A 16,584-nucleotide genomic window follows, 5' to 3' on the forward strand; every position below is an offset into this window, starting at 1 on the left:
TTTTCATCGTCCTAGCACGTCCAGAAGCACCAAACTCGCCAAATCACTGAACCCCTCCCCCAACTCCCCCAAAGAGAGCGAATCCAGTACGATTCTGTCAATCACGTATCAAGTACATTTTTTATTCTATCCACCAAGCTTCATCCCGATTCCTACACTCCAAGTGTTTTTCCAAGATTTCCCCCTCCAACTCCCCCCAATGTCAAACGATCTGGTTGGGATTTGAAATAAGAGCTCTGAGACATGAATTCTTTCTAAAAATCAAATTTCATTAAGATTCGATCATATATTCGTAAGATAATAATACCCCAATTTTCATGTTTTCCAAGAATTCCGGTTTCCCCCTCCAACTCCCCCCAACGTCACAGGATCTGGTCGGAATTTAAATTCCGGAATTTAAATCCTCTCCCTTTAGCCCTCCAGATGGTCGAATCTGGGAAAACGACTTTATCAAGTCAAATTGTGCAGCTCCCTGACACGCCTATCAATTTTCATCGTCCTAGCACGTCCAGAAGCACCAAACTCGCCAAATCACTGAACCCCTCCCCCAACTCCCCCAAAGAGAGCGAATCCAGTACGATTCTGTCAATCACGTATCAAGTACATTTTTTATTCTATCCACCAAGCTTCATCCCGATTCCTACACTCCAAGTGTTTTTCCAAGATTTCCCCCTCCAACTCCCCCCAGTGTCAAACGATCTTGTCGGAATTTGAAATAAGAGCTCTGAGACATGAATTCTTTCTAAAAATCAAATTTCATTAAGATTCGATCATATATTCGTAAGATAATAATACCCCAATTTTCATGTTTTCCAAGAATTCCGGTTTCCCCCTCCAACTCCCCCCAACGTCACAGGATCTGGTCGGAATTTAAATAAGAACTTTAAAGCACAAGATCCTTCTAAATATCAAATTTCATTAAGATCTGGTCACACTTTCGTAAGTTACAAATACCTCAATTTTCAAAATTACCCCCCTCCAATTCCACCAAAGAGAGCAGATCCGGTCCGGTTATGCCAGTCACGTATCTTAGACAGGTTTTTATTCTTCCCATCCAGTTTCATCCTGATCTCACCGCTTTAAGTAATTTCTAAGATTTCCGGTCCCCCCCCAACTGCCCCCCCAATTCCGCTTGATCCGGTTTAGGTTTAAAATAAGAGATCTGAGTTACGAGGTCCTTCTAAATATGAAGTTTGATGAAGATCCAATCACTCCTTTGTAAGTTGAAAATACGTCATTTTTTCTTATTTTTCAGAATTACCCCCCCCCCCCCAATAGATCGGATCCGTTCCAATTATGTAAATCACGTATGTAAGACTTCTGCTTATTTTTCCCACCAAGTTTCATCCCGATCCCTCCAATGTAAGCGTTTACCATGATTTTAGGTTCCCCCGCCCCAAACTTCCCCCAACGTCACCAGATCCAGTCAGGATTTAAAATCAGAGCTTTGAGACACGATATCCTTCTAAATGTCAAATTTCATTGAGATCCGATAACCCGTTCGTAAGTTAAAAATACCTCATGTTTTTTAATTCTTCAGAAATAACCCCCCCCCTCCCAAATATCTCAAAGAGAGCGGATCCGTTCCGTTTATGTCAATCATGTATCTAGCACTTGTGTTTATTTTTCCCACCAAGTTTCATCCCGATCCCTCCTCTCTAAGTGTTTTCCAAGTTTTAGGTTTCCCCCTCCCAACTCCCCCCCCCCAATGTCACCAGATCCGGTCGGAATTTAAAATAAGAGCTCTAAGACACGATATCTTTCTAAACATCAAATTTCATTGAGATCCGATCACCCGTTCGTAAGTTAAAAATACCTCATTTTTTCTAAATTTTCAGAATTACCCCCCCCCCCCCAACTACCGCAAAGAGAGCGGATCTGTTCCGATTATGCCAATCATGTATCTGGGACTTGTGCTTATTTTTCCCATCAAGTTTCATCCCGATCCCTCCACTCTAAGTGTTTTCCAAGATTTTAGTTTCCCCCCTCCAACTCCCCCCAATGTCATCAGATCCGGTCGGAATTTAAAATAAGAGCTCTGAGACACAATATCATTCCAAACATCAAATTTCATTAAGATCCCATCACCCATTCATAAGTTAAAAATACTTCATTTTTTCTATTTTTTCCGAATTAACCGGCCCCCCACTCCCCCCCAGATGGTCAAATTGGGAAAACGACTATTTCTAATTTAAGCTGGTCCCGTCCCTTATACGCCTGCCAAATTTCATCGTCCTAGCTTACCTGGAAGTGCCTAAAGTAGCAAAACCGAGACCGACAGACAGACAGACAGACAGACCGACAGAATTGACGATTGCTATATGTCACTTGGTTAATACCAAGTGCCATAAAAACATTACACCAAATGATTAATGGCAATGTGGCCCCTTACTGGGAGGTCAATAAATTATTAAATATGGTTTAATCCATCTACCATTTATAAGCGAATACTGGAACATAGCATATTGATGTACCTGAAACAGTTCTTTGATGTGCTAATACCTTTTTCCTATTAGGGGCAAGCCTTTTCTTCATGTTCGGATGGCCAGCCAAGAGAATGTTGAAATTAGCAACCCTATGTATCTACAAGATGATGAGGAAGAACCTAACCCCTTGGAGCCAACGTTTTCTTTACATCAAACTAGGGTAAGTTTCTTTCTTTATCTTATTATATTCTAAGTTATAAATTTACTAGCAATAACTGAACGATGTACCTAGGTGTTCATCCACTGGAACAACTTCTAAAGACCTAGGCGAACATGATTGAAGCAAGAGAGCCAGCTTGGGCCGGCTCGAAGCCATGTCTCGGTCTCCAGGCCCAACCTCTTTATACCCACCCTTCTTAAAATTTTCAAAGTTGACAAAGGAAAAAGCATTTAAGCTACAAGATTTATCATATATTCAAAAAAATTCTGATTCTTTCTTACATTCCATTTCTTTAATTCCGTAGTATTTCCTGAACGCCATAATTAAGCAATCTTCCAACCCAGGGCGAAGATAAGAACCAGTAAATTAAATTTTCTAATAGAAATGCAAAATTTTTGGGTTGTTTAGGTAAGAGCATAGGTTTTTCTTCGGAATTCGTATGTGTAGCAGTAGCTTTTAATTTTTCTTTCCTAGTCTTGGGTTCTCTGTCTGAAAAACAATTTTCGACAATTGGAAGTAAGGCCTAGGCAGTAGCGTTGCCAAGGCGGTACAAGTGTACCGTTTTTGGTACAATTTTGACGTCCTGCTAGAATGTTGACTCGGATATCTCAACGTTTAATTTATTGAAAAAAAAAAATTCTTGTAACGGCAAATTTTAAACCTGCTATTCGGATAGTACAAATTAATCTATTGAGGTACAAAATTTAATCGGAAAACTGGTACGGTTTATTTCAAAGCTTTATAACGCTGCAAGGCAGGTGGATACGGGCTGTTGTAAACATCTTGTTGTTATCTAAGTTTCATTTCAGTCATTTGTAATAGTTAACGTTCTGTCCACATTTCCATTTCTATTTAGTCCTGTTTGTTAGTGCGATCACGTTTTTCTACCTTTTTACATTTATTAAATGGGCCGAGTGTGTGGGGTCCAATGCGGGTGGGATCCAAATCCACCTTCCTTTCGATCCTTGGAACATATTTTCCTTGCCAGACTGAAAAATTGTATAGAAAAGTATATCTTTGGAGAATTCCCTTCTGAAGATTTCTGCTAGCTTCAGCGATTCACTTTATTACAGATAAAGCATTGTTGACAACACATAAATTTGTATTCGTGGAATATTTATATCTCCATTTCTATTAGCGAGGGCCTAAGGCTGCCCACTATTTGTGGTGACTGAAGTCCCCGCAGTGTCATTCACAAGGGCAGAAGGCCTGAATGAGTGAAGGGGTAGTAAACAGCCGGCAAAGCTGGCCTTTTGGTAATTTGGTCATATAAATCCAATCTGTCCAAAGTTGCCTTTCTTCGATTCTAATAAAAAAAAGTCTGTTTCTTAGAAGCCTTTTGTATTTTAGTTGCTGTCGTTAAACATATAAATGCGAATATGTAGTGTCTTGAGCGAGCATTTTATCGTTCGGTAAATAACTTGCAAAAATGCATATGCATTTAAATTTTTCGTGATATGGTATTAATTTATTTTCAGCTGGTGACTTTTTGGTGAGACCATTTGGCAGAAAAATATATTATAAAACTTATAAAAAAGGGAATCAGTGAAGAAATAATTCTATTAGCATCTAGGCTTAAGGTCTCAAGGGACATTTATTCTTTCTCGGACAATTCCGTAAAAATAAATATGGATGTTCATGCTTTTTGTTTCAATAAAAGGAAACGACGAAAATTTTGGCTGTAATTTGCAATTTTGGTATGTCAAAAACACCAAAATTGCGTAGTACAAGATTTATACCCTGAAAAATAAAATGCTGTAGGTTTACTTTTCTTCAGTTGCTCTGTTTAAAAAAAAAAAAAAATCACTTTTTTTCCTTTATTTTGTTTTAAATCTGCTTTCTTTTGACAGGAAGATGATGTTGAAGAAAAGGTATATTTGGGTATGGCGTTGGTAATCACTTTACCTGATTCTGTTGCACCAGCTTCTATCGATTGTTACTCACATATCATATTTGTCTTTATTTGTTTTTATTCTTCTTCATCTTCACTTGTTGCTTTTTCTGTTGTTGTTTGCACAAGCCATGAGGGATAATATTTCGTGAAGAGTTCACTTGCCAATTCGTTTAACTCCATTAAACAAATAGTGGTGTAAAGAGACAGAGAATACGTGCTATTAGTTTAGATCAAACTGTACAAATTTTTTGATGGAAAGAATTCTAGGAAATGTTTGTGTAATGGCAAATGTATTCGGGTGATTGATACGTATCTAAACCCATTTTAGCAACGCTACCACTATTTGGGATTTTCCTCCAGATCTTGGAATTTCAATCCTATAATTTTAAAAAGAAAATCCACAAATTTCTGTGACTTGGCAAGACTGAACAAATAGATAAATGATTTGAAAACTATGGGAAACCCTTTGGTAATATAGTGCAAAATCATTAGATTTTTAAGGAGGCTGATCATAGTAGTCTCAATCGGGGGTGGGGGTATTTGGAAAATAAATTTTTGATTGCTTCATTGAAAAGTGTTCTTCTTTGTATTTTATTTTAAAATTTAAATTAAAAAAAATTGCCTCCTCTCCACATTTCTATCAATTGCCGCCACTGGATCATCAATATTTTGCTTAAGTGATGGGAGTGTGAAAATATCTAAATTCTGCATTTTTAAGAAACAGTTTTTCAATTTTGCTTAAGAGTAAAATTTGTGAGTATTCAGCATTATTTGTGCAATTGCCAATTTATGGGGTATTGAAAATGTGTTTAAACACATTTGAGCAAGGTTCTTACTCTTTTGGACATTTCACCAGCTGATCAAATTTCAATTGCGGAAATCCATAAAAAGAAAAATATCAATTTTTTACTTATCTACGAATGAGAAAATTTATTCTTAGATTTTAGAAAATTTATTCAGTAGAATATGATAAAGATTTTTTACAGGGTTGATCAAGATTTTACTTAAAGGATTGGAATGTAAAAACATGGAAAAGCTGCATTTTTAGGGCATAGTTTTTCGATTTTCCTTGAGAGCAAAATATACAATTTTTAGAATCTTAGGATTTTTTTTTGCATTTCCTAATATGTTTTGGTATTTAAAATGTATTTTACTGCATTTGAGTGAGGCCGTCACTTCCTGGGATTTTCTCCCAGCTCTTGGGATTTTAGTCCTAAACTTTCAGGAAAATAAAGTTCTGAAATCTAGTAAATTTTTTAAACCCAAAAAGTAAAATAATTTCTTGAAAATTGCAAGAAATCATTCGGTAAAATAGCAAAAAAGAAATCATTTGACTTTAAAGGGGGGATGACGGAAAGGAAAAAATATGATATACAATGAATGCTTACGAATGAAAAAATTAGCTATTTTGAAATTATAGAAAATAATTTAGTAGAATGTGGTAAATGTCGTGAGGCTGATGAGAATTTTGGTTAAGGGATGGGAGTGTGAAATCATGGAACCTGAGTTTTTCAATTTTAGTAGGTGTAAAATTTGTGAGTTTTAGATTTTTTTTTTGGGGGGGGGGGTCTAAATGTATTTGGGTATTTCAAATGTATTTAAGTACATTTTGGCTAGGCCGTCACTCCTTGGGATATTTTCATAGCTCTTAAATTTTCAGTAATGATCTTAGAATCTTATTAAGGTGATGAATTTTGAATTTTTGACTTGGGATGGTAAGTTTTTTGGCGACTGTAATTGGCAAAATGTGCATTAAAAATAGGATGGAAAAGGAATTAATAAAATAATAATTACATCAGAGTAATTACATCTAGATTTTGTTCTAGCTATCGTTATTATGTAAAACAAACATAAATGTTCGTGCGATTCGTTAAAAAAAGTAATAAAATGTTGCTCGGAAGGCAGTTCGCTAATTTTTGGGTACTTTCAATATATGGTGGGGAAAGGATGGAATTGGGAGCTTAAAAATGCCTTCACATGCTATAGTTTGGGCTACAGTTCCAATTCAATTCAACTCATTTAAGTACAAAATGATATAACCCATAACATTAATCCAAGTGGCTGCCCAAAGAAAGACATAAAAGCACTTGATACTGGGCGACCACATATATAACAAACACTTAACAGACGAAACTCTTAACGAACAAACAAACGAAAAAAAGAAATAAATAATAATAAATGAACAACCAAATTATTACCAATAATTTATCAATCATGAAAAAAAAAAAAAAAAAGAAAAGGAAAGAAAACATCTATGAACCAAGACCCAAAAGAAAGTTTTTCATATTTCTCTAAAATAAACCAAGGTGCTCCTCCGCCCGAATGCTCTCTGGAAGAGAATTCCAAACCTTAGACCCTAGATATCTTTCGTAAAGTTTCACATTAAACATTTCCCTTGACAATGTTAATATACATATATATATATATATATATATATATATATATATATATATATATATATATATATATATATATATATATATATATATATATATTATTGCTATTTAATATCTTAAGATTTTTTTTATAAAGGCCCGCTGACAACGAGATTTCGTTAATGCTGATATTTAGCTAGCGCTCATTTGAGCCAGTAAGATTTTTCACAGGATTTTCTGATTCGCTGAAAAATCCTATGAAAAACTTTGATTGGCCCAAATTAGTATTTGCTAAATCTCGGCACTAATAAAATCTCATTGTAAATGCGGTTTAAGTGAATATTGGGACAGTGGTCAATTCTCAGTGGTGGTCCTATATTTTAATATATGAAAGAGGCTGCTTCCTCATCAACGCCCCGCTCTTTACGCTAAAGTTTGACTCTTTCTCTCAATTCTTCTTTTTAAAACAGTAAAAAACTTTAGCGTAAAGAGCGGGGCGTTGATGAGGAAGCAGCCTCTTTCATATACGAAGTAATTTCTGTGCGTTTTAAGTTTTAATGTCGCTCCTTACTTTCAGTTAAAAAAACTTGTTTTTTTTTTATTTAATTTCTGAACGTTTTTGAATCAATGCATGTTTTGATTTTGGCTCTCCGCAGAGGAATAATCAAAACGAAATTTACATATTTTTTTTTGGCTTAATGGCTTTCTCATAATTTTGATCGAATGATTTTGAGAAAAAAAGAGCGGGGGACGAAACCTAGTTGCCCCCCGATTTTTTGGTTAATTAAAAAGGCAACTAGAACTTTTAATTTTTTACGAATCTTTTTATTGGTAAAAGATTTACGTAACTTATAAATTAGCTTACGTAAAGAACTTTTGTATTCTCATGTTTTTATTACATATATGAGGGGATTCGCCCCATCGTCAGTACCTCGCTCTTTACACTAACGCTTAAATTTTATCCCAATTCATTAAGAATGACCCCTGAATCACAAAAGCCGTAGAATAAGTAGTTGAAATTACTGAAAATACTTTAGCGTAAAGAGCGAGGTATTAGAAGGAGGTGAGCCCCTCATATGGGTAATAATTTCTGTTTGTTTTAAGTTTTATTGCTGTTCCTTACTTCCAGCTGAAAAAGCTTTTTCACTTTTATTTTTTAATTGTTTTTTTTTTTTATAATGCTAGTAGCCTATATCCTGCTCTCCCTTCATGGAAATTTTCTTCTCCCATTACAAATTCTCTAAGGAAAGTTCCCCCAACATATCCCCCTCTTCTCAACCCCTCCCCCAAACCAAAAAAATCCTCCTGAAAACGCCTGTATACTTCCCAATAACCATTACTATATGTAAGCACAGGTCAAAGTTTGTAACTTGTTGCCCCTCCCACGGGGACTGTGGGGGAGTAAGTCGTCCCCAAAGACATAGTTATAAGGTTTTTCGACTACGCTGAATAAAATGGGTATCTCAGAATTTTGATCCGTTGACTTTGGGAAAATAATTAGCGTGGGAGGGGGCCTAGTTGCCCTTCAATTTTTTTGGTCACTTAAAAAGGGCACTAGAACTTTTCATTTCCGTTAGAATGAGCCCTCTTGCAACATTCTAGGACAACTGGGTCGATACGATCACCCCTGGGAAAAAGAAAAAAAAACAAAAACAAAAAAACAAATAAACACGCATCCGTGATCTGCCTTCTGGCAAAAAATGCAAAATTCCACATTTTTGTAGATAGGAGCTTGAAACTTCTACAGTAGGGTTCTCTGATACGCTGAATCTGATGGTGTGATTTTCGTTAAGATTCTATGACTTTTAGGGGGCGATTCCCCCTATTTTCTAAAATAACCCAAATTTTCTCAGGCTCGTAACTTTTGATGGGTAAGACTAAACTTGATGAAATTTATATATTTAAAACCAGCATTAAAATTTGATTCTTTTGATGTAGCTATTGGTATCAAAATTCCATTTTTTAGAGTTTTGGTTACTATTGAGCCGGGTCGCTCCTTACTACAGTTCGTTACCACGAACTGTCTGATAAGGCATGGGTCAATTTTGTTTCCTAAAAGAATTACATTTTGATTAATTTATTTTTAGCATTCTTAGCTATTCATCTTTTTAGCTCCATAGTTTCGTTAAAATTGTAGTATTGGCTTGTAAATAGCTCACATATTCATGCTCCTAAATTTTCTTAGCTCTCAAGTTGGCAGCTTTTGTCGGCAGCGAAACAGCATTTTTTTTTCGGAGGATCTTCAAGAGACTAAGTGGTCGATTAGGCAGTATTTCCAATATGAAATAATCTGATATTGAACGTAAAGTTGGATTAAAGAATTGGGATTTGTTTTTTCAACTTCAATCACTCTAGTTGGTTCATCTGCTTATCACTGGCTTAAGCATGATTGTTGAATTATTGTTTCATTTCATTTGTTTAATGGCGAGTTAAGAAGCATGCTGAAGTTCGATGTAATGGTACTGATAGTAAAAAAGGGTGGATAAATGGTAATGATAATAAAGGTAATAATGGTAATAAAATGGTAATGGTAATAAAGGTAATAATGGTAATAAAGGGTGAGTCATGTGTTCTGGTATTAACTGGGCTGCAAAGAGCCTAGCTTAATCGAGGGTGCAACCGTTTTAATGTGCCTCTTCAATAGAGATGGAAATACAAAACATTACACGAACTCGAAATTGCTCATAGACGTAAAAATCACGTTTCAGCTTACGTTTAAAAAAGTCACTCTAATGTATTTTTCTGTATCTACTTTAAAGACATGTTTTGGTTCAATATTTGCTGTTATGGGCATTCTAGCTCTAAATTTCTTATCTCTGAGAAAATCTCACATCTTGAATACTGTATTTACTTTCAGTTTTTGCTGTTCCAAGCAGAGCTGTACCCAATATTTTTGTTTGGGGTTTGGGGAAGATTACGTAAATAATTTTTGGGTGGGTAGACTTCCTGTCAGCATTTTTAAGATCAATTTACGACTCGGAGAAGTATTTTTTATTTTTCTAGAAAAAATAGTCTTCTTACCTGCATCTTTTGCGATCAGTTTTTGAGCCGGAGATACATTTTGGGGCTGGGGATTCAAAAAAAGGCACAGTTACGCTTGTTATTTTAGTTTTGGCCGAAATAATTGGTTTATCGTGCTTGGCATACTTGTCAGAGATTCTCCAGACCTATAGCCTACTAGTTTCAAATCACCAGTTTAAAAAATCGGGAGTCTTGAGATATTCGATAAAATGATGGTGAGTCTAGCCAAATACTGTATAACCCCATTAACACTTAAGGAAGAAAAGGAAGACGAGATAGAAGTACTTCAGACAAATTATATACGAAACGTTTTAGAATCAAAAACATATTATGTTCACAGATGTAACTGGGTAGGAGGAAGATATTCCCCTATGAATTGTTTTAAACGATCGTCATTGGAAAATGACAATAAAAACATGCAAATGCCTTTGTTGTGTTCCGACCCCCCCCCCTGAAAGAAACTGTCAGATTGGGTAACATACAGAGACTCCCTCCAGATTTGTAAGAAAAAAATCCGACAGGAATAGAAGCGAGGAAAAATTTCATGGAAGTGTTCTCTTCAATAGTTATGTTCTGCTTCTTGTCCATAAGAAGTAATGGAAAAACCATTATCGGACCCAGCCTTGATTTTTCATGCTAGCATCATCTCACTTTTACTGAGTCTCCTTTTACTACTACTACTATTACTAACTGCAGCACCAAGCCACTTAAGGCCACACGAGGTAAGGAGGCTCCTACTCAATCCCAATCTTTTCAAAGCCTTCCTCTTTACAGTCTCCAAAAAAGTTCTCATTTCCCTTAAATCTTTCCTTGTGGTATTCTTCCACCCCATTTGGGCGTGACCTGCTTTTCATTTGACCCTAGACGGCTGCCCGACAATCTGTCATTCTATATCCGCAGAATATGCCCTTGCCATTGCAACCTTTCTCTCATTATAGCCCTAGAGAGTGGAATTGACCCACATTTTTCGCGCAGCTTACTGTTTGAGATACGGTCAGTTAGTTGGGTACCCAAAACAATCCTTAGGCATTATCTCTGAAAATTTTCTAGCAAGTTCTCATGTGGTTTTCGGAGCTCCCACGCTTCAGAACTATACATATAGCTAAATTTTGGTTAGAAAATTCAAGCAAAATATGTAAAATAAATTTTGAAGTAAAACCTGTTTGCGCTGGAAATTTTACTAGAAATATTTCGCAAAATAAAAGATGCTGCCGTTGCCATTTCCAGAAGCTTGTTTTGGAGGTGGGGATTTACGTTTACCAAAATTGCCAAATCCTTGCTGAGAAACTCTTTTTGGTTAAATTTGCTTGATAATTTAGACTTTTCACTATTTGCAAGGTCACCTAGCTTGACATGAATTCTGCCCAAATGATATTTTTTTTTTCACGCTAGTCTGGTAATGTTTTAAGGAGAATCTATGTATTACAAGTTACATTTGTAAACAGGCGAAAAGAAAAGCAGGTCGCCCCCGAATGAAGAAGAAAGGACATAAGATGGAAATTAAAGGAATTTAGAACTTCATGGGAGAGGGTAAAGAGGGCAAAACCAATTTGGATAAATTGGTATGGAGGGGGAACATGAGCAGCTATGTAGGCCTTGGGCGACTTGTTGCTGCATTTGGTTGTTAGCAATAGTAATAATCGTATTTTAGAACCCATAGAAACGAAGGCCCTTATCAAAACCAAGAAACTGACTGGACACTCTTTAGCCAGATTTTGAACGCTATTAAAATATTGCTGGCAATTCTGGCATTGTGGTCAGGATATCGTTGTCTGATTTGTTTTCTACATTTAAATTACGAACGGAAGCTCATCAACTTTTATTTTAATTTGACACTTGCATGTATAGAATCAGCTAAAAAAGTAGGTTCTTATTATGCATAGGCTATTATGCATTATGTTGTTCTCAAGCTTCATTTTTAGAGTTTTTGTCTCTGAAAATTCTTTTTTGAAAGGATAAGGATAAATATGCTCCAGAGCCATTAATGGCGTATATGCATAGATTATTAGGATTCACCAAATATCTCACTTCAACACTATTGCAAACCTCAAAAGCCATCCAATCATATGGTTTGCCTTCCTAAAGGTCAACGATATATAATGACATTGCGCAGGCGGATCGTTATCCAATCCAATGACATTGCGCGAAATTGCGCTGGTGGATCAGTTTTGTTAGATATTAAATAAAAAACATTTTTTTTCAACTGAAAGTAAGGAGCGATATTAAAACTTAAAACGATCAGAAATCATTCCATATATGAAAGGGGCTGTCCCCTCCTCAACGCCCAGCTCTTTACGCTAAAGTTTGACTCTTTCTCTCAACTCTACTTTTTAAAACAATAAAAAACTTTATCATAAGGAGCCCCTTTCATATACGGAATAATTTCTGTTCGTTTTAAGTTTTAATGTCACTCCTTACTTTCAATTAAAAAAAAAAAATATTTAATTTCTGGAAGTTTTTGAATTAATGCAGGTTTTGAAGATTGCTCACCATGCATGAAAAATTAAAATGAAATTTGCATATTAATTCTACTTTTTTTTAACTAATAGTAACCTTATAATAACCTAAGTTTGATTTTTGTTCCAGTTATTTAAGAATGACTTCTGCCTGAATCACAAAGACTGTAATTAGAATAATAAAAAAAAGGTAAAGGATACGGCATTAGACTTTACAGTCCGTACCGGCGGTGCTGATCTCCGTTTCTTGGCCCTTCAGCCAGGAAGTGCAATGAGGGGTTGGGGGCCAGCCATAATTAGAATAATAACCTCTTTTAAAAGTTAAAAAAAAAATTTAGTGTTAGAGCGAGCTATTAAGGAGAGGCAACCCCCCTCGTGTGTGTAATACTTTATGTTCTTTTTAAGTTTTAATGTCACTCCTTACTTTCAGTTGAAAAAAAAATGTTTTTTTTTAATTAATTTCTGATCGTTTTTTAAATAATGCTGGAAAATCCGATGCCTCTTCATTTAAAATCCCCTTCCCTTATGAAAAATTCCTCTATTGAAAGATCCTCCCACGTACCCTTCTTCCTCCAACCCCCTATAAAAAATCCCGCCTGAAAATCTCTGTATACTTCCCAATAACCAATATTACATATAAACAATTGGTTAAGCTCACAACTTGCAGTCCTTCCCCTGGGAATTTGGGGATTAAGTCATCCTTAAAGACATAGTTATTAGACTTTTCGACAATGCTGAACAAAACAGCTATCTCAAAATTTTAATGAGGTTACTTTGGGAGAAAAATAAGCGTGGGAGGGGGCCTAGTTGCCCTCCATTTTTTGAGTCACTTAAAAAGCAAACTAGAACTTTTAATTTTCGTTCGAATAAGCCCTCTCGTGATACTCTAGGACCAGTGGGTCGATACGATCACCCCTGGGTAAAAAAGTAAATAAATAAACAGGCATCATCTTTCTTCTGGCAAAAAAAAATACAAAATTCTACATTTTATTCAGATAGAAGTTTTAAGCCTCTACAGCAGGGTTTTCTGATGCGCACAATCTGAGGGTGTGGTTTTCATTAAGATTCTATGGCTTTTAGGGGGTGGTTCCCCCTTTTTTCGAAAATAGGGCAAATATTCTCAGGCTCATAACATTTTGTCGGGTAAGACTAAACTTTGTGAAACTTATATATTTGAAATTAGCATAAAAATCGGATTTTTTTTATGTATCTATTGGTATCAAACTTGCGTTTTTTAGAGTTTCGGTCACCATTGAGCCGGGACGCTCCTTACTTACACTTCGGTACCACGAACTGTTTCATCCTATGTAATTGAGGATCACTTCGGCCCATGTATTTTGCTTGGAGTGGGATATCTGCATAAGCATTAATAACTTGCGGTATTGGGGTTGATTCAATGTGTCAATTGACTTTTTTTTTACAGAGACAGGTAGCAACCCTGTCACTTAGCCTTGCAGCAGCGAGAATTTAACCCTGGGCCCCATATTGCTAAGCATAAAATAGTTTTTAGAAGTTGTTTCATTAGTAATATCTTTCTGAAAGAAGTGATCGAAATACTTTCTCCTAAAAAAGGGGGTTCTTAAGGCTCTAAAAGTTATTCAGATTGCACAAATAGTAAAATCTTTTCGGAAAACTATTTGCAAAACATACAAGTTAAATCGATAAACAAGTAAAAATAAATTTTGTAACCTGTAGGGAAAAAGGCTTGTATCAAGAGTCAGGAAACTGATTGGACGCTTTTAGCCCGATTTTGGTCGTTTTTAAGACCTTACTGGGAACTCCGAGAATACGATCTGGGATGCCATCAAATCCCCCTCTATCTTGTCTGTTTTTGACGCTTAAGTTAATAGAAAATCATCAACTATTACTTAATGAATCACTATTAAATTAAATTAAATTATTTATTTTAAATTTTAGCCTATGAACTTCGGGAATCCTGTGTACGATTCCGTGTTCAGCAATGAAGCAGCAACAGCACCTGGCAACAGTGTAATTAATGATGAAAAGAAGGGACTTCTTCACAATGACCCCCTTGGTGCCGATTCTCGAGAGTCTCTTGCCTAATGGTATAGTTTTTTTTAACAAAAAACTTTTAAACTTTGGTGATATACGAAGATATTTATTTTTTCACATATGGATTATGTGATATCATGTTTATTCCTCACTATGTAGGTACATTTTGTAGTGGCTATGTCAATTGCATGCTCATACTATTCGTCCATTTAAACTTTTTTGCCAAAATTAGTGATCGTTTTTAGGTGTATCTTTGTGAAAGTTTAATGTAAACTTTTTAATGTTTAAGTGCAGCTCTTTGTACTTTCATTATAGACTCTGAACTAATTCATTATTTGATCTGACTTTTTATGCAGCTATGTTATTTATATTTAAGTATATCTTGTTTTCTTTTTCTCTGTAGTTTTTTCTTGTTTTCTACTCTTTTTCCAAAAAAATGGGAGAAGTCGAAAGCTTCGATCTAATAATTTACAAAAACTCTAAGTTTGAAGAGTTTTGGTGTATATAAGCGGGTTAACCTCTCCTTTTTTGGGACGAGATCCTTTTTTCTAGATGTATTTTAGTTAATTGAAGAAAATGTATATTTCAACGTTGATGGTGTTTTGGAGGAGCCCAGTTTCCAGAACGCTCTAATAATTTGTATTTGAATATATCATTAACTCAGCTAAAAAAAAATGTATATTCTGTCGCTGTTACGCATAAAGGTCATGTCGGATATTTTGACCCCTTTGAAGTAATTGCCAAAAAATGTTTGCTAAGCTGTTCTCAAAGGGAGAATCAGCATGATAATGTAGACCAGGAAGATCGAAGTGTGGCTGAACTTGCAGTGCCCTGCTGATTCTCTCTTCGAATACAGCTCACCAAATAATTTTTGGCTATTACTTCAGAAGTTGTGAAATTTTAGATACGACCTTTTGACGCAACAAAGACGATATAAGGCTCTCTAGCTTGTGACTTTTTTGTAGGTATTGTAGTTCAAAAGGGTGACTCTTCAACAAGGAACCATGTTTTAATACAATGCAATGTATTATTCTCTTTTTAAGTTTTAAAATGGAAAAAAATATATACTTTCAAAACAATTTTCCAGTCTTTAAATGTCATTTTTTGACACTTGAAGCTAAAAGGACAATTTGTTTAGTAAATTTCCAATCATATCTTTTTTGTTTATTTTTTGTTTGACAAGCACATTCAACAATTAGAATCATGGATATTTTAATTATCTTTTTATGATTGCCTTTTTACTTGTTCTGTTTATTTTAACATCTTATTTTAATAGATCTTAGTGTCTATTTATTTGCAAGTGTATTCAGTGTTGCAATCTTTTCTATTTTGCTCCGAATTAATTTGTTTTATATGTATTCTTTATTTAATTACATATATGAATTAATCTGATTTGCAACGGCTAAGATTTTTTTATTGGTAGATAAGTAAAGTGTAACAAGGTTACATGGATTACGTCCCTAAACAAATAACAGAGAAAAATCTCGAGGAATATACATTTGTAAATTTAAGCAATTATAATATGAATTTATATATATATATAAAGAATAAATTAGAAATATAAGATTTAATAACAAGTAATATCTTTATACGCCCTTTCCTATTCTAAGTCACAATTATATTTATTGGAAGCATAGGTGCAAGCTTCCAAGTGCTGAAAACCATGTTGTGACCAAGATGGGCCCAGGATTGCACAAAGCCTCCAACTTACTGGAGGTCCCAGGGACTTCTTGCTGTCCGGTTCTAAGCCGGCTTAAGCGCTTCGGTGTAGACTTGAGAAGATATGTTGGTCCCCATCCTGCACTGGTATCCGGGATCACTGCTTTTCTTGAGGCCAAAATAATTTCAAAGATTTAAAGAACATGAAAATTGGAACTTGGAATGTTACGACGTTAAAAAACGACTATCGCATCGACATTTTAACTGACGAATTCAGACGGTTTGAACTGGATTTATTAGGAGTTTCAGAAACTCATATCCCAGGGGTAGGAAGCATGAAATTAGGTGACATAGAATTTGTTTACTCAGGCAGGAAGGATGGGGTACATAGACAGGGAGTAGGGCTCATGATGAATAAGGAAGCTGCTAAGTCTTGTTTAGGCTGGGAAGGTATTAATAATAGAATACTAATTGCTCATTTTATGACTAAAAAGTTTAGGGTATCAGTTATAGTAGTATA

At 35.4% G+C, this 16,584-nt stretch overlaps 1 protein-coding gene across 3 annotated transcripts in view; it reads left to right on the forward strand.

Moving 5' to 3' along the window:
- The window catches only part of LOC136038798 (low-density lipoprotein receptor-related protein 1-like), a gene marked incomplete at its 5' end in the record, with an annotated part of 269,617 nt that extends 253,820 nt beyond the window's left edge, over positions 1–15,797 (forward strand). Inside the window, 3 exon segments of one of the 3 annotated variants that reach the window (XM_065722181.1) lie at positions 2,517–2,646; positions 4,497–4,517; positions 14,310–15,797. In XM_065722181.1, coding sequence (XP_065578253.1) covers positions 2,517–2,646; positions 4,497–4,517; positions 14,310–14,456 — 298 coding nt within the window. 3 annotated transcript variants of the gene reach the window in all.
- Positions 15,798–16,584: the final 787 nt, after the last annotated feature.

Source organism: Artemia franciscana, chromosome 18 (assembly GCF_032884065.1).
Source record: "Artemia franciscana chromosome 18, ASM3288406v1, whole genome shotgun sequence".
NCBI lineage: Eukaryota > Metazoa > Arthropoda > Branchiopoda > Anostraca > Artemiidae > Artemia > Artemia franciscana.